At 40.5% G+C, this 18,891-nt stretch overlaps 1 protein-coding gene across 6 annotated transcripts; it reads right to left on the bottom strand.

Annotated features, from left to right (window-relative positions):
• Positions 1 to 6,071: 6,071 nt before the first annotated feature.
• Positions 6,072 to 17,798, bottom strand: clta (clathrin, light chain A). Of its 6 annotated transcripts, none has more exons than XM_085773151.1 (7): positions 17,532 to 17,798; positions 16,800 to 16,828; positions 15,083 to 15,200; positions 14,692 to 14,803; positions 11,255 to 11,308; positions 8,968 to 9,003; positions 6,072 to 7,312 (listed from the first exon to the last, which is right to left on the bottom strand). In XM_085773151.1, the coding sequence occupies exons 1-7, from the start codon at positions 17,707 to 17,709 to the stop codon at positions 7,141 to 7,143; spliced, it is 699 nt and encodes a 232-aa protein (XP_085629277.1). In that variant the 5' UTR covers positions 17,710 to 17,798; the 3' UTR covers positions 6,072 to 7,140. The 6 variants fall into 6 exon arrangements, with proteins under 6 accessions (XP_085629277.1, XP_085629270.1, XP_085629286.1 ...); XM_085773144.1 differs by having other exon boundaries at positions 17,508 to 17,798; XM_085773160.1 differs by lacking the exon at positions 8,968 to 9,003.
• Between the last annotated feature and the right edge of the window lie 1,093 nt (positions 17,799 to 18,891).

An 18,891-nucleotide genomic window follows, 5' to 3' on the forward strand; every position in this document is an offset into this window, starting at 1 on the left:
CCCATGAATTAAAATAGTTCTTGAGACGTCTTATAGACATGTCTGTGACATGCTTCGGTCAAAATACCCCAAAGATCAAACATCACAGGACTCTGTTCATCCTCTCAAAACAGCCCTGTGCAAAACGGCCTGTTTCAGTGGCCATCCCTTTAAATGCAAATGAGCCGGATACATGCTGTCATTCCGACATCCCACCATTCTGATATACTGCTATCCCGACATGCGAACGTCCCACCATTCCGACAAAGCTTTCCATATAAGGAAATGTGCGTTACTCAACAGGTGACTCCCTTCTTTAAGACATGCTGATAGAGAAATATTCACATGGTTGTGCGTAATTGCTCAGCAGAGCGCAGACAGGGACTAAGTCTGCCTGTCTAGCTACTACCTGGGCTTTTTACTAAACTCCTGTCTTCATTGCCTAAACCCAACCAGTGCAAAATCTTTTGAGGAAAAAATACGATATTAAAGGAATTATCGGAAAGGCACGATGTTTTAAAAAAGAAAAAAATACCGCCATTCCGACCATAGGAGGCAAAAATTGTCAGAATGATGGGACATTTGATAGAAAATTAAGTGTTGCCATTTAGACAATTAGAGGCCTACTGTATGTCGGGGATGCCGGAATGGCAGTTGTCCCCCAAATGAGCCACTGCCTCTGGGTTGTGTTACCATTACGATGGCTACTGCTAGTAGTACTGATACGGCCAAAATGCACCTACAGTAGCCTATGTAGTATGCAGTAGCCTATGCAAACAAAAGATAAATCTGCTGTATGTGAAAAATTCCTAGATCGTACTGATTCGTAAAATATCACCAGTATACATCTGACCAGTCTACATTGTGTACTGCAATGCAATGTGCCCATGACCTAGTCTCACCCTATTGGTTTAGAGTAGTGAAGTGTCTTTTCCATGTACCGTAACCATGTTGTATATCTTAATAAAATAAAATAAAATGTAATGCAGACTGATCGGTTCATTGTAAAACATTTATTTATTGTAAATGTGGTGATTTGTGAACAGGCTACAGAGCCCTGTAGCGCCTCTCCTCCTGCTCCTCCTTCTCACAGCTTCACTTTTCATTCAAACTAATACGGCTGCTGTTAGGGTGAAAACTCTCTTAACACTAATATTTGCCTTTACTAACTGAGTTGATATTGTGCCTTACTGATTAACAAATAAAACAGAACACCATTGTCTCACTGACTGATGAGATAAAGCTGAACCTGTGTCTCTACACTGGAGACTGCCAAGCTGCACACAATTACCTCATCAGAACTAACACTAGATTGAACACTTACACATTTTACCACTTTAAAGGGATAGTTCACCCAAAATTGAAATTTCACTCATTATCTACTCACCCTCATGTCGACTAAGGGCTGGGAGAAGTTTCAGAGTTATCCGTGGCTTCTCTGAGTCCAAATTTGACGAACCGGGAAGAGGAGCTTCGAGAAGCTTCCGCTACAAAACAAGCTTGAAATATAGACTTGTTTAATTTTTTTTCGGGACAATTTTGCATTTCGGGGCTTCAATACAAGACGGACATTACATACGAGCAGCATGGAGGTATTTGGATGTTTTTTGGTGTGTCTTTTTGTTACGAAGACAGTTGGTATCCATTTGCAACCGTTATATGGACATGCACTGCTACGTCAAGACCCCCTGTAATTCAGAGAAGCCACGGATAACTCTAAAACTTCTCCCAGCCCTTAGTCAACATGAGTGAAATTTCAATTTTGGGTGAACTATCCCTTTAAACAAGTTAATCCTGAGTGGTGTGAAACTTTTTTCTTTATATAAGTTGTTCTGAATTGTATTTGAGCTGTTGTGTCCTGTTGAAGAATGTGAGGGAGTCAAGCATTAGCCCCGTGGCAGTAAAGTAGTAGTAAAGTTTAGTCTCATGTTTCAACTAACCTATTGTGTCTTACATTTTTGACTGCTTTAATAAAACCCGCAGGAAACGAAGTGATGGTGACAGTAACTAGAGGGTAACGGGCTGTATTATAAAGTAATGGCTGTTACTCCCTCCTTAGTCTGCACCTACACAGTAGTTGTCATGCACCTACACTGTACTTGTCTAGTTACCCAGTAACTAGAGGGTAACGGGCTGTATTATAAAGTATTGGCTGTTACTCCCTCCTTAGTCTGCACCTACACAGTAGCTGGCCAGTCCCCACATTTATTAAACCTTACCTACGTGCAGTGGGAGCATGTGTGATGTCACCTGTTGCAATGAACTGACAATTATAGGACACTTTTTTTTTCTTTTAAATGCAGCTTTCTTCAAGTTGGCAGTTGTCGGGTCTTCTGTTGTGTGTTTTAGTCTTCACGCTTGTTGACCTGCTTGTCAATTGTGCAGTGCTGGGAAAAGGCACAGAAAGTGGCAAAATTTCCTAAATAAACGACCGGAAGTGTAAATTAGACAAAACAAACAATTATACATTTGTTCATTCTCTCTCTGTGGCCTGGTACCAAATGATCCCCGGCCTGGTGGTTGGGAACCCCTGCTGTATAGAGACTGGGGATGGTTGCAACATTGTCTTATTTTTCCAATCAGAAACATGCTAGAGTGATGACACTCACACAGCACATGCACAGTTAGACCCTCTGCCCACCAAGAATAGAGAAGACATATTCAGCATCTGCTCCTGCATGTACTGACACAAAGTTGTTTTAGAGGTATGAAAGTAGCTTTTTTCATAAGCTGTATTTTTGTCATACTGTGTATGAATTAATCCCTACCTACGGTAGTTTGAATCAAGTTTTGTTGACTATCAATGACATGGTTATCATGTGGCAGCGTCATTGTGTCTACGTAGCTAGTACATAATGTTTTGTCATGGCTGATAGGGTGGGGACGGTTGCAACAAGCCATTTGAATATGGAAGCACATATGAAAATGTATAAAATTGAACAATTTCTCTTTTACTCCTCATGATGAACAAAACAGCCAATTATATTAAACCATGAATGACTAATGCTAAAGATAAACAAAATTATAGGAATTTTCCTATGAAAATTGGAGAAAAGTTAAAGCAGAAGTAAGCGATCCGGTCGTTTTGGCTAACTTCTTGTCAGCCGATGGAGTTAGCAGTCCCCGCCCTCGTCCCTACGTCACCACATGCACGCCCATCCCGTGGCTGCACACACAGAGAGGACCGCCCCTTTATGCCGTTCTCTCTCCTCATTGGATAAAGGTTGTAGGATACAAGGAAAGTTTTCTCCTCGGCTTACAGCAGAGCAGAGTTCTGAATTCTTCCATTCAAATGAATATTGTGATTGTCATATGTAACCATCTTTAAGTGGCATGGCTAATTAGCAGACACATGTATGTTTAATCAATCAAAGTTTGGTGAGCCTAGTCAGTCCAAATGTCTGAGTGACTGAGAAAAATGTTACGTGTTGCAACTGTCCACAGTCTACACACAGTAAAAGATGGCATGAGAGGAATATCATCAGTTAGGTCAACAACAACAACTTCGTGTTTACACACAGCTACAGTGAAGCACCTGTGTGTAGCTACACAAAGTGAGAAGAAAATTCCATATCCAACTGCTTTACATGTATTCAAATTTATATTTGAATCATTCAAATATAAATTTGAGACCAAATACTGAGACTACGGATAGGCTAGCTACTACAGCCATACCAAAAAAGGTGAGTGGGTGACAATTATAATACTCAAAAGTAAACTAGAAATTGAATGAATGAATGAATGAATGAATGAATGAATGAATATTGGATTTATTTACAGTATTGATTAGGAGCCAAACCATTGACTAAAGGGCATGAGCAAGGAGACATTCAATTTTCTGAAAAATATGCACCATTCCTTCTAAATATTTTTTTGAAACAGCTACAGTGCAACAAAACCTTATGTAGGGGAGACTGGGGACAGTTGCAACACTTTTTACATTTTTCTCAGTTACTCGGAGACTATTTGGACTAGGCTCACCAAACTTTTATAGATTAAACATACATTTGTCAGCTAATTAGTCATACCATTTAAAGATGGTTACATATGACACATCAATCACAATATTCATTTGAATGGAAGAATCCAGACGTTGCAACTGACCCCAAACGTGGGGACGGTTGCAACACGGATCAGGGACGGTTACAACATATTAAACATACATTAAATTTTACTAATTAACTTTTGATTTTTGTCTCAATAAGCATAGTATTCCTAAAATATGCATTGTCTTACAATAATACTATAGTATTATTTAGTAATATTTATCAGAGAACAGTTTTGTTTTGCGTAGAACATAGGCCTTGAGTCAATGTGCAGAGGTTAACAGTGGTAATGAAACTCAATAGCTCAGTGTGAAACAAGAAGAATGGAACTATTTGCAATACAAGAAACTTATAAACATGTACTCTACTTTTGGATGATTTATTCACTGTATGACATCAAATAAATGTACTTTTCCTCTAATTTTCAAAGGAAAATATATGTGGCTACGTCTGTCCCATAGAATAAGATACAACTACAAATTGCATATTTCATTATAGGAAGTTATCTGGCGAATTATTTTGAAATCTTAGTCTCTCATGGTTTAATATAATTGGCTGTTCTGTTCATCATGAGGAAAAAAAATAGATATATTGTGTATATTTTAAGCTAAAAATGTTTCATTTTATACATTTGCATAGTGCTTCCATATTCAAATGGCAGTTGTTGCAACCGTCCCCACCCTGTCAGCCTTGACAAAACATCATGTACTAGCTAGACACAATGACACTGACGCATGCTGACCATGTCATTTGATAGTCAACAAAACAGTGATTCAAACCAGGTATGTTTGGATTAATTCATACAAAAGGTCAGGACAGTATGACAAAAATACAGCTCATGAAAAAAGCTACTTTCATACCCTTAAAACAACTTTGTCTCAGTACAAGCAGGAGCAGATGCTGAATATGTCTTTTCTATTATTGGTGGGTAGAGGGTCTAACTGTGAATGTGCAGTGTGAGTGTCATCACTAGCATGTTTCTGATTGGAGAAATAAGGCTTGTTGCAACCGTCCCTTGTTGCAACTGTCCCCAGTCTCCCCTAGCTAATAGGCACTACAACTCTCAATTTGAAATTAAGAGAACATAAACACGAGCCCCCGCCCCCCTTGAAAAACAGGAAATCTAGGAGCCACCTTGGTCTGATCAAACTGTTGGACCGCTCCACCTGAAGCACCCAAGCTGCCCAAGCTACCAAACGGCGCTATTCTCCCTCTGCCATTTGATTTTTAAATACCAGCGCTCACGTCGGGTACACACGGACGAGGAAGCGCCGCGAATAACCGCGAAGTGCCGAGAACCGCAGCTGTGTTGGTCACATCAGACGCACCACAGCGTGCACCTCCGCGGCCGGCTCGCGCCCTGCAGGGATCGTTTAAGCGTCTGGTCTATTTTGTGCCCGAGCCGCGAGCGATCGCGTCAAGCCGGGCAGGAAGTCAAACAAATAAACACGAGAGAATCCGGTCAATGTTCAAACCCTTTTCAGAATAAAACACCGCGATTAACAAATAGCTACTAGAGGCCAATGTGTGCGCGTTTGGAGTGATGCTCTATCAGAATGGACACTTAAGCATTTCATTTAAATGTAATGTGTAATATGTAATGTAGGTCGCAGTCTCTTGTTTTGTTACTTCATTATTGCTAAACCTTGTTACACACTGATGCACAACAAAACGAAACAAAATGCTAAAGTAAATATTTCACAGTTCTTTACCTCTATGAGCTAGAAACATATGACTCTTGATCGGACTGTGTGATTAGTCCGAGTCTTATGATTGGCATGGGTCAGAGCGATGGGTAGCCTGACACGGCAAAGTAAATATTTCACGTTTCTTTATCTCTATGAGCTAGACACGTTACTCTTGATCGGACTGTGTGATTAGTCAGGCTACCGTGGAATAAACATCATTTTAAAGATTTAAAGATAGATTATTGTTGAACTTGTCTTTCCAGAAGCTGTGGTGAGGTGAACTTGAGGTGAACACAGAGCCGACACTCCTCAACCACAGAATATAAAGAATATCAGGTAGAAGAATGACAGGACGCTGACTTTCCATTACCTTTTACTGATATTGAAATCAAATGGACAATGAACACACATGGTCAAGCAACAGCTGGCTGATATCTACTTTTCTTTAAAACCACAACTGTCTAAATTTGGTGACATAAATGTTTTATATACTGTATATATATTGCCTTCTGTATATGTACAAAGGTACACAAGAGTACATACGCACACACTGCTGAGGTTTAAACGCACATACAAACTGGACACATTTATTGTAATGACTGGACTTTGTTCACTTCCTGACTGGAGGGGGAGAGAGGCTTTTCAAAAGGAAATGCATAGATTGGAAAATTTAACACAACATGCCACAGCCAGGCTCTACACACAGTTCAGGACGCACACTGAATTTGGAGTCGTCTTAAGAGTTTGGTCCTTAAAAAAAACAAAAAAAACAAAACAAAGAAAACTCGGGTGATACTTCTTTTTGTCAGGATGGGAAATATGAGGTGATATGTTGGAGGGCAAAAAGTGAATAAATCCATTTTACATCTATCAACCCTTGAGGTTTAATGAAAGATTCATAAGATTGACAGGTAAAGAGTTAGAGTACAACATGATGGGAATGATATTGTTTGGGGGCCAGAGCGGCAGGTTGTAGTGTAGCTGTCGGCCCAAACAAACATCAACCCTTCCCTTTTAGTGTCCCAACTCGCCACAATTACAAAAGTGTAACCACAGACCCGTGAGACAGGGTGAAGATCTAACTGGCCATGATCTCGTTCAACCACAAGAAAGAGGAACTAAAAAGGTCTTCACCGGTCTGCGGAAGTGGTACACACAGGTAGGAACCTTTCGTGGGGCAGAAAATGGTGAGCTGGTGCTTCTACAGCCCTGCCCGGAGGAAATAGATGGGAATGGGATCACTGGCTAGATCCTTCCAATGGGGGAGAGAACACAGGGCTTTGTATGGCAAACGGATATGGACAGAAGAGGCATACGCCCCCTTGTCTTTACAATACAAATGGGATGTTGGGAGTTGAGTTGGGTTGGTTGGTTGGTTGGTGTGAGGTGATAGAGGATGATATGGAATAACTCTCGTCCTGTGCTGCCTAGCGGACGAGTGGGGACTGCTTCAGGGAGATGAGGACGGAGCGCATACGGGACACGTCTTTGGCCTGCTTGCTGGACTTGGGGTTGAAGTCGCAGAGCCGAGCCACCCGCTCCCACTCGGTGCCGGGGTTGTTCTCGTCCAGATCTGAAATCATGGCCTCCTCAGCCGCCCTGCATGCGCCGGGGAAGAGGAGAGAGAAGAGGACATGGACCAGAGAGCAGTCAGTGGAGGGAGAGGTAAGATAAACATCAGATAAACGTACAGCCCTGAGAAAATCCTCTGCTGACTCTCAACAAACACAATACAAGTTCTCATCGAAAACATGGCAGCGGCGTCCTGACTATAATGGTGCTCAATCTGGCACAATTGATCCGCCAGAGAAATCATCACGATTTTAAAAATACTGCGCTAGTGTATTGCTTGTAAATCTCCACAATATAAATCCAGACAGATAAGTCTGTGTTTAATATTGTTCTGCGTCTTGTTGGTTCTGCAGAGGTCGCCTCAGGGCAGTTCAATCTTCACACAAAACAAACATCCACCTGTCTTTACGCTCACAAAGAGATCCACGCTGCAACAGTACCATTACCTGTGACATGCCCCCAACTGTGCGTACACATGACAGTACAGTCACTTGTATGTTCAACTCTCTACAACACTAAAGGTTGGTACATACAGTGGAATCCAAAAGTCTTGACACCACTTGGGAAAGTGGCTGGAGATTTTTAGGCCCCACTGTTAAAAACACTGATGAGAAATCCAAGGAGAAAACAAACTGAAGCCGATAAATAATAAAACAAAAAGAGGTCTGATAAGCATTTTTGGTTGGTTAAAAAGACAGTTCTGTAGAGAACTGAGAGAGAGAGGGGAGTTTGACGTGACACTTTCCCCTTATTTGCATATTTACAATGTTCTCTTTCCTGAACAAGACCCAAGTATAGGGATGAGAAGCTCATCTGTATACTTGTACTTGATTAAAAAAGGAACAATACTGACAAGTTCTGGTATTCAATTTCTTTTTTCTTTTAACCAAGACCAAAAGAACTGAAAGCACTACTGGGCCTTAGCCATGCACTTTGCTGCGGCTGAAAAGCAGGCTATTTGGAAATGTGGCAAAAAATGTGTTTACACTTTGATTACATGTGTCATAATTGTGGAAACATATCAATTAATGTGCTCTCGGTCAAGGTTCAAGTGTTTTTCAAACCATCGATTAAACCAAACGAAAAAAAAAAAAGAAGACATTTACTACAGAACTTACCACATACTGGAAATTAAAAACACAAAAGTGAAAAAAAAAAAGACAAAACTTAAAAAAAACAACTAGGAATGGATCAGTGCCACTAGTACAAAACATTTTGAGATGCAAGCTAAACAAACGTAATCCCTTGTCACATCCAACCCACAAAACAATTAAATAATTCCACTGCCGTATATTTTTTTTCTATTTACAAGGCTTTTTTTCTAGTCCCCACCCCACCTGCAAGCACAAACTTGGCTACTCACTACAACACGGTACACAAAGCAAAATGGGGGATGAGAAGCCAATGAACATTCACTGTCACAACCAACTACAAATACACAAGGGACTAGGAGGACCACAACATCACAGGAGGGACATTATACCAAACCTCTATCTAGGCAGTGGATCTAACTGTTGGTCTGGTAAAATGGGTAGCTGTAAGAGGCATACTTATCTAACACACCCACACACTCACACACACATATACATACACACACACTCAGACACACAAACAACTGTATCTATGGTCTGTCAAAAATAGAGAGTATTTGGAGGTTCTGGGGTTTTATATTTTTACTTAACTGGTCTAGGCGGTAGCAAGGATGGTTAATGTGTGTGCTTTAAGGTGCATAGGAAAAGAAAACAGGGAGAAACAGTTTCACAAGTCAGAATTTAAAAGAGAGAGAGAGAGAGGGGAGGGTACGAAATGAAAGACAACAAAAATGAGCTAAATGCAGATGTTGGAAGCAAGCATGCAAAAGCGACATTTTTTTAAAAGTTAATTTTCTTTCGTTATTGTGTTCTACAGAAAGAACAGTGTGCAGCGTTTGGTTTGGTGTCTATATGCTGTGAACTGTCATGCCAAACACAAAGGGACATTACAGTCTGAGGTATCATTTATAAAACTCCTAATCCAAGACTGGGCAAAGAGGATTTTCTTTCTTTATAAAATCACTTATAACTCTATTCATTTCACTATTTTTTAAAAATTATGTTTGGCTCCAGTTTCCTGGCAGTGTTTAGAGATTGTGTAGGTGTGTCTGTTCACCTTTTGAGTGGGAAGTGGTATTCACACGCTTTGTGTGCATTTGTGAATGAGAACCAGTGGTACCCGTCAGACCTGCAGGAGCACTCAACATCTATAGTGCTGAGACTGAATTGCAATTTGTTCAACAGAAGTTGGAAAATCCAAAATGTGAATTCAAAATACCCTGCATGAGGTGTGCACAGATGACTGTATGACCACAACAGAATACCTATTTCCCAGACAAAAGCATAACTGGAGTGCTAATTTCCAGACAGAAGAGCAGCTCATCAAACTACTCCAGGAAGGAGAAGCCAAATACAAATATTCAATCAGCAGAGATGCCATACTATTCATCATAAATAATGGTGTTGCAGGCTAATGGAGAGGAGGAGAGGTCATTTGATAGCAAAACCAAAGGCTGCACAGCTCAGGCTATTGTACAGCTAGCTTAAGGCGAATCGGCATGTCATCTTGTATGACAGCAGTAGCTACAGAGCAGCTAACATTCTCATAAAGCATGAACACAATTCAGTTTGAAGCAGTTGTGTATTCATGACATGACTAGTGGGGCCAGCAATAAAACCTTGCTGTGCATTTAATGTTAACAATAAGACTGAAAGAAGAGACACAGTAGGGGCAGTGGGTGCAGCAACGAAACTTAAGACTGTAAAGTGTTACCTGGGAATGACCTTTAAAATGAAAAAAACAACAACAAAAAAACAATACTGTGTGGACACAGCTAGAAAACTGTTTCTCTGAGGAGACGAGGAATGCCCTAGAACCATGATCCATGATCCCTCAGCAGTCTATAATGTAAGAAAATATCCTCAAACAGTAGGTTCAGGTTCTGAATTCTGTCGACAAATGAAGCCAACTACATGACAAGTAAAATACATAAAATATTTTTTGAAAAAGCTAAGAGAAGGTGGTAAAAATAACACTTAATAGTGTTAAATAAGTTACTTTAATGCACTTTTATTAGGAGTTACACCTTAATAAGGGTTACTGTATTCAGATTTAGAACTAAGAAATTTAATGTTTGGTTTGCCAATATCCTATTCTGCACATAGCCCCCGTCTTTGCATGTCTGTGAATAGCTGTGGCTGGGAATGTGGGGAGTTGGGGAGAGTATTTAGGAAGCTTGACAAACCTTAGGTGATACTGACGCAAACACCACGTCCACTTATAAACACACAATTGCTTCAAATAAAATCTATAGGCATCCTACTCTACTATTACTTTGTGGATTAATTTAGTGAAACTCACAAATATTAAAAAGTCATTAAGAAGAAACAAAACACTTTGAGAGATTTCATACAATTAATGTAAGCCAGTGATAATTGTTGGAAACTTATGACATGTTTTTTGCTGAATATTTTGCTGATGAGTTAGAAGGAAATTATGTGCATGTGAATAATGGATAAAAAATCAACATAGGCACAGTGATGTCAGAATTAACTTGATTTCAGTGGATATGACTGAAGAGATGTGGAAGTTAGTGTGTAGTGGCATGCAGTCATTCTCTCTGGTCAGATATCCTGACAGGTAACCACTCACAACTGGCATGCAGACATATGGAGTGAAAATGACTGCACTTTGTATTAAGAACTAATAAAAAAAAAGAAGAAGCAGCAGCAATTAGTTGTTAGATGAGAACAAACAATTATAAATCCACATAGGTAAATAGACTAAAGATGAAACTATAGCATGGTAACAGAGGGGAGTTGGTAACTAATGCCCTAACTTATGAAATGAATATGATGACAATGGTTAGATGCTGGGGAATGATGATGATGGAGAAAACAAAAAATAAAGAGGAGGATGTTAGTTGGAGCAACATACACATAACCAATGAGCTCAGAGAAGGGCTGCTTGTAGAAGTCTTCATCCAGCACCCTGGACAAACATCCGCCCAAACGACAGAGCAGCAAGAAGGCAGGAGAGAAGAGAGACAGCAGTAAAAGGGAGAATAGGATAGAAAAACAAGCAGTACAGGTTACCACACAATAATACGCTCAGGCATATAATCAAAGGCTGGAACAGGAAGAGCACAACAGAAGTGTTGGGGGTGACCAAAGGTTGAGGGATGCTCTCAGCTGATCCTGTCCACCCCCTGAAATCTTGAATTACACAGCACTGGTGATCTCCATGACACTGTTAGCTCTTCACATTTAAGGCAAACTAAGCAAGTCAGAATAAAATTCTAATTTTCCACCTTGAGATTTTAATAAGTTGAATCCTGACTACACAGATCTTTGGAGCTTAAAGGGACAACAAGGAGTTTTGGAAAGCAAAGTGTTTTCACACTACATTTCCCATGAGCCTCCACGTGCATGCACGGTGAAATTCTTGGACCGGTGCAAGACGGACGAAAGGAAAACATTTGCCAAGAATGTTTTCATTAATCAAGAATGAAAGTCGAAGGTTCGAAGACGATCAGATACCGTTGTAGTTACGAATATAAACGGTGATTCGGCGGCGTTATTCCCATGACCTTCCGGGCCGCATCCGGGAAACCGAAACTCGGAAATGCTGGGCGAGTTGACCACTAAATAATAATATCAAAATAACTATATAGACAAAACGATTTATTGAAAATGGACCCATTAACTAGTGTGGGTAAAGTAGATTCATCCACATTTGAAAGCAAACTCCACGGGGTCTCTTTAAGTAATGATAACATGGGAGGCCTGAAACATTCAATTTCACCGATTTGAAAAGAAAATACATTTTATAAACTGTATAAACTAAATGATTAAGTAATCAGGTCAGATGTGGTTAAAAAAAACAAACAAACAAAAAAAAACTGTTAATTGCAGCCCCAGTTCTTTGCATATTTTGAACCATACTTCCCATTTCTATAAGACATGCAAGTTATACGTTTCAACAAGATGAAAACCATCCATGTCATAGGATTTATAAAAGTAGAGACAGTTTTCCATAAAGCAGAAACACATGGCTGCAAGATGAGAGCAGACAGGACTGCTTGTAGTTCATTATTAATAGGACAGCAGGGCTTCATTACAGCACACGAGAAACTGAGACTAAGTGTTAAGTCAACTTGTTAGAATGATGAGGTACCTGGGCGCATGCCACAGATGTACCAGCCATCCAGTTTTAGTATATTTAACAAACCATAGGAGAAAACAGCACATTATTGTTATGGGGTGCTGTTGTGTTCAACTAGATTAGATTAAAACTAGTATACAAGACTATATTTTAACTTCTATGTTAAGAGGACACTACTAAAATGTGTATTTTATATTAAATAAATTCTAGATTAGTAAAAAAAAAAAAAAAACTACATTTGAATTTTTTTTCTTTGGTATGACGCTTTCTTAGAAATGTCTCTTAGCTGCTGTGCCACACGAAAATAACAGGAAGCTTAACCTGCATTGGTGGAGCCCTGTCCCGGACAATATAAATAGCCACAGTGAAGAATTTCCCCTGCATCAATCCAAGGTGCAGCATGTTTTTTTTTTTTTAAATCTTTTTTCATGTAGATGACTTGATTTACCCTGATTTTAATTCTATACAAATTAGCTTTATCGCTAAAACTTTTACTAGGTATATTGGTTAGTAGTGAGTAGTTAAAGTCCCCCTAAAGAGGCATTTTACAATTTGTAAAAATGCTCAGCTACTACTATTTTTTGATTAAAATTGCTTTCTCACAAAAAAGTTGTTTAAAATAAGTCTCAAAGAGGCTGAAACACATCTACTATTTCTCCCTCATTGAAAAATCCAGGTTCTATGAATATTCATGAGTATGCAAATGCAGCATGACTTGCGCCCGTCCACAGCCACCGGGTTGCTCAGTAACGGCAGAGGGGCGATGTCAAAACATGAGGCTCATATTGATATTCGAACCCTGGTCTCCTGCATTCAAGGTGGCATTAACGCCTCTCAGCCACGTCACCCACTGATGCTGTTGTTGAACATCGAACTGTATAAGTAGATGTGAAGTGTCACCATCACAGTGAACAACAAATGAGATGCAAAAAAAATCAACGGGATTGGTCGCTAGGGATTCTGACGTATTTGAAAAACTTAATCCAACTTTTTCAGATTCTGGCTTCTGGCTTTGAAACACTCTATATAAGTGATTGCCGTCGGAAGATATAACTATTTAAGACTTATATTAACACAAACATTCCGCTTACTTCTGCTTTAAATAAAAGAACCATTGTTCTCATTTTACTGGGTATATTGGTTCATTGAGTAATTAAACAAAAGAACTATTGTTCTCATTTTACTGGGTATATTGGTTTATTGAGACCAAACACTACATTGACATGTTAATAATTTCAAAAAATAATTTTTTTTATTGAGTAGTTAAACAAGAAAACTACTAATTACAACTAACTTTTAGGGTGTTTTCACACATACAAGTGCGGACCAAGTGTGCGCACCAGATGTGAAAATGATACATTGTTTAATTTTTCAGCCTGTACGGTTTGTGTTCATACACATTGGTACCAAAAAAAAAAGCAAGTCTTGACTTGATACCGAATCATTGGTTCTCATAGGTAGAGTCGTAGTTAATATTGCTGCCATTAATTTCATTCAAGGCACAATACACCAAGTCCAATCCTTGAGTCGAAGTAGGTATTTGTGCCAAAATCTGTAGAAGTTCGTTTTAGGGATTATTGAGATATACTGTTTGTAAGGATGGGATGGACGGTAAAACCCGTAAACAATACGCCCCGTGCTCTGGTTATTGCCAACATGGAGGCATAAAAAACATGTGCTGCAGGACAGTTTTTAAAGTCAGTTCATTAGAGTAATGGTAATCATCAGCATCAGGTGAGGCCTTGGCCAGTAACTATCATCTGACAACCAGATCAACCTAAGAGCCTGTTAAATAAGATGGACCTAATGAAAAAAAGAAAACATGTCTACACCGCATGCTGCAGTTATCACAATGGCACTGAATACCTGTTGCTAAAGAAACAAGCCAGGCCATTGTCACGAGATCTGACAACTTAAGACTGATCTGGAACACAGAGGTGGATGGGTTCTGGGATAATAATATAAACAAAATGAAGTCCTTTTAATCTCTATGATTCTTTTGTTCGTAATCCTCCATGTCATCACCTTGACTTTTTGTTTTTTTAACAGTAACATTACCTAATGTTACCTCTGTCTATACACTTTCGTCCATTGATTTTGTCCGTACTTTTGCATGTTTTGTGAATGGTTACAGGCAGCAACACTTTCATAGGAAAAAGTGGGGAAAGTGTACATAAAAGGAGCATTATTGAGCCCTACGATGCCAATACCTGTTATTAGTTTTGGTTTTCTCCAGCTGCTCATTCTGCCTGGCGTGCCACTCCTCCAGCTCAACCTTGGCCTTGTCTTTCCACTCTGACTCCTGCTGGCGGGAGTTGGCGTCTGAGGGGGGTGAACAGGGAGAGGAACGATACATACATGAGAAGGCAGATACAAGGGTATAGATAACAGCAGGAGACAGTGCTAAAAACGCCAAAGCAGGAGTTATTAAGCTTGGTTTGGCTGTCAACGTTATCATGGATGTTCTTTTACTGGTGTTTTAAGGACATAACACGAAAAAGACCTGCTTCACTGGAAACTCCAGCAGTTGGCTGGAGCAATAACAACCTTTACTTCTTCACACCTCAGAGGTTCTTTCCAGTTCCTTTGGTCTGTGCTTACCGAGTAACTCCAGCCTGTCTCTTTGCTCCTCCCTCCATTTGCGTAGGCTCTCAGGTTCAGCCTGCAGCCGGTCTGCATTGGAAATTGCTGCATAAGCATCTGATGGACCGTTGCTTTCCTGAGACACAAAGGGAATGATGATAAATAAGATGATAGAGAAGCACGTTCTCAATGACATTTACAGAGATATGGTGACAAACACAGTCCATAATCTTGAATAATTTAACAATATATTTTTCCAATTATCATCTGAACTTTGCAAGTACATTTGGATCAGCTACAGTATTCAGTCTCTTGTCCTGATTTCGGCATGCATGCAGTATGTATGTGTGTAAAGCTTTACAATATGGTGTTAGAAAGGCCTTCTTGGAGCGAAATCAGGCTCACAGGGTTTCATCAGCTTATTTTCTCTCACAGCTAGAAAGAAATCCTGACAGTGCAGAAAGCAGCAATGTTGCAATCACAGCATAGGAAAAGGAAGTTTGGGCAAGTCTAGAAGCCAGATATTCAAACAGCAGAGGTTAGCTCTAAAAATCACACTACAAGTCACAGAATTTCCCATGCAAATACTCGAAAAGTGCAGGATTAATAAGAAATATATTTAAATATATAATGATTGTATCTTCATTATAAAATGAAGAAACTAAAATGACTGTCTTGTATGCCCCCACCTCTCAGACTAGTTTCCTGCAACATGCTGTTTTGTACATTGTACATTTTATATTATCCATTCCTGTATAAATGTGATCAAAAAAGAAGAGTATCTGCACACTTGAATCAGACGCAAGTTTCACAAAGACCTTCATATAAATGTCTAGGGGTGTAACAATACATGTATTTGTATTGCACCGTTTCTGTACAGGGCTGTGTACAGATGAGTTGCCGAAACAGAAGTTGCGGGTGTTTATTGTCCGCCTGCAGCTACACGTGCAGCCCGTTACGTCATGGTTACCGCTAATGCTATGGCTAGCGAGAAAACAGAGCTTGGAGACGTTAAAATCTCCTGCTTGTATGTGTGTGTGTCTATGGGGGTGGGGTTGTTCCTCTCTCTCTGTCGGGCTGTGTTGTGCACGGGCTTCAGCACCAGTGGGTTGGCCACGGCCCATGGATGTACCAAGAGCAGGACTGTGAGGGCCCATGACTTCATGTTGCTGCTGTGTTGACACTACGCACTGTGCCATCGGGACGTGATGATCCGCTTTCTTAATTTATTTGTGGCCGAGCAGGCGCATCATCAGGCGGCCGTTGTGGCATTTGCCCACATTGCCCAATAGTTAGTCCGTCACTGGCTTGAACTGTTACTGTGCGATCACACCAAAAGCGACTTGAGCAACCGCGGCGACCAGCTGCCATTCATTTTCAATGTACGCTGGCGATGAGCGAGCGGCGTACGTATCGAACCGTCATTTTTGTGTATCGTTACACCTCCATAAATGTGATAAAATTGCTGTGGGATGTCTTGATGTCACTGTGACCTTTGACCCCCCCAAATCAGCCAGCTATTGACTCCTAGTGGACAGTTGTGCAAAATTGTAAGCTCTTGCAGTTGGGAGGCTGCAAGTTAGACCTCTATTTTTGAGTAGTCAAGTGATCGAAACCGTGTGCACACGGAGGCCCAATTGGGCAATTATGAATATGAATATTAAGGGACTCCACATCTACAAACAACGGGGCTGACAAAATACTGTGATCAAAAAGCACATAAATGAAGCTTTACCCCATGAAGGTCTCCGTTGACAGCACCATCTAAAAAGAAACAGGGAAAGCACTGGTTAAAAATCAAATAAAACCGCAGAGATACAGACAACAACTTTATAATCACAAAGAGCCTTTAGCTGTAACTAGGAATCTCTTACTCTTGCTGAATCCTCAATACTGTCATACACACATTTCGTAATATGATGTGTCAGCATTTCGTATGGATTACAATTGCCACACCACAACTTAGCAGCAGCTTCAAGGAAATGAAGCAGTCATGGCCAAAGGTCATTGAGCCCCATCAGTTTCCTCTGGGGAGTGTAAGGTTAGCTAGCAAACACAGCTGGAGCTAAACACAGCGCTGTCAGCAGGTTAAGTTAGTGTTCAGAGCTAAATGGGCAGCAATGAATGACATGACCGAGAGCAGATGTTATCTGACAGCTTCATTCATTTTAGAAATACGGTCGAAAGCTTTCATCGCCTCATAGCAAACATCAACATACTCCTTTTAGTTTGACTTTCATATAATCGTGCTTATATGTTTCTGTGTAATTTCCATCTAACGGTAACGTTAGACACAGGGTAACGTCAACGCTTAGCTCATCTGCTAGCACAGCTAACGGTAACGTTAGCCAGCAGCCTGTCCACTGCGCTGTCCCTCAGAACCGAGGGTTAACGTTAGGGGTAAATTAGGGCTCCGTTTAACGGAACCGTTAAGGTCCGGTACCTGACCACAGCTGCGGTGACCCACCGTTGGACTCTCCCAGCGACGAGGGGACGTCTCCGCTGTCCAGGATGCTGAACCCTTCGTCGTTTTCAATCCCCGCGATTTCGCTCTCCTGCTGGGCCAAGAAAGCGGCTGCAGGGTCTTCCTCCGAGCCGACACCGTTACCGGCGGCGGGCGCGTTCAGCATGTCAAAATCATCCATATCGTGGGTAGTTGTAGGAGGATAAATGTCAGAAACGGGGGGCAGGTGTAACGGTTGACCGAAACCGATTAGCTCAACGGGAAGAAGGAAGACTTTAAAAAAAAAAAGAAAAGCCTAAAAGCTAGCGAAGCGGAAACGGATGAACAACCAATCAGGGGCCAGTATGGGAGACTGACGGAACAGTGCACCAATCACGCAACAGCTGCCTCAAATTTGAACCAATCAAATCTTTAACTCATCATGCATACGGGTCCCATGACCTGCTACGTGCTATCACATTGTGAAAAATCCGCAGTCAGGGGAGATTTAATTGCTGTATGATAAATGAGATCATTGTTAGGCGCTCTAATTAAATACATGTTAAAAGTACCCCAAATCTATATTCTCCATAAATATTATGTATAGGTATGGATATTTTTCTTGTCCAAATTCTGATACAAATTATGTATGAGGGGTATCCTACAGACAGTTAAGCCTACAAACCTTCCACGACCTGCAACACCCCTTCTTCCTGCTGTCGCAGAAATAGGAATTGTATTTCCTACGGATGTTCACTGCTTTAGTGTAATCATGAAAATATTCAACTTTTATTTAATTTTGTCATTAGATCATACAATTTGTCAAACACTTGCTGGGTCTTTTGGGTTTCTCTCTGCCACTCTGGCAACACTTGTTGTGCCCAGTCCTTAGCCCTAGTCTAATGTCATGGTGGTTAATTATTAACATAGATAGTCTCAAAGAGCTCAGGTGACAGGCAAGCACTCACCTGACCCAAGGTTCAAAGCTGGGAGCAAATACAATGGTGTACATCACAACAATATCAGTGTGTGATTCAGCACTTTACATTTTTTAATGAATCATTGGTAGTACAGCTTTTCAAACCAGTGTCACTATAACAAAATAATGAGAAAGTCTTGTTTTTTTCTTCTAGCCTGAGCCATAAGAATAATTTCCATAGATATCATGTGACCTCACACAGCGATTGCAGCACCATCTTGAGGACCGACTTACAACAGGCCGTCTATCTGTCCCCTCCAAATAAATGTGCATGTCTTTGCTTACAGATGTACATTTTTGCCATGACAGAATTGTAAAACTCATGTGACTAAGTTTTCTTAGTCTTGGGACATACTGTAAATGAGGGCCGGAGATTGGAATAAATCATGAAAAAGATAAAGAGAG

This window comes from Trachurus japonicus, chromosome 1, assembly GCF_045865225.1.
Source record: "Trachurus japonicus isolate A0001 chromosome 1, Traja_1.0".
Lineage (NCBI taxonomy): Eukaryota > Metazoa > Chordata > Actinopteri > Carangiformes > Carangidae > Trachurus > Trachurus japonicus.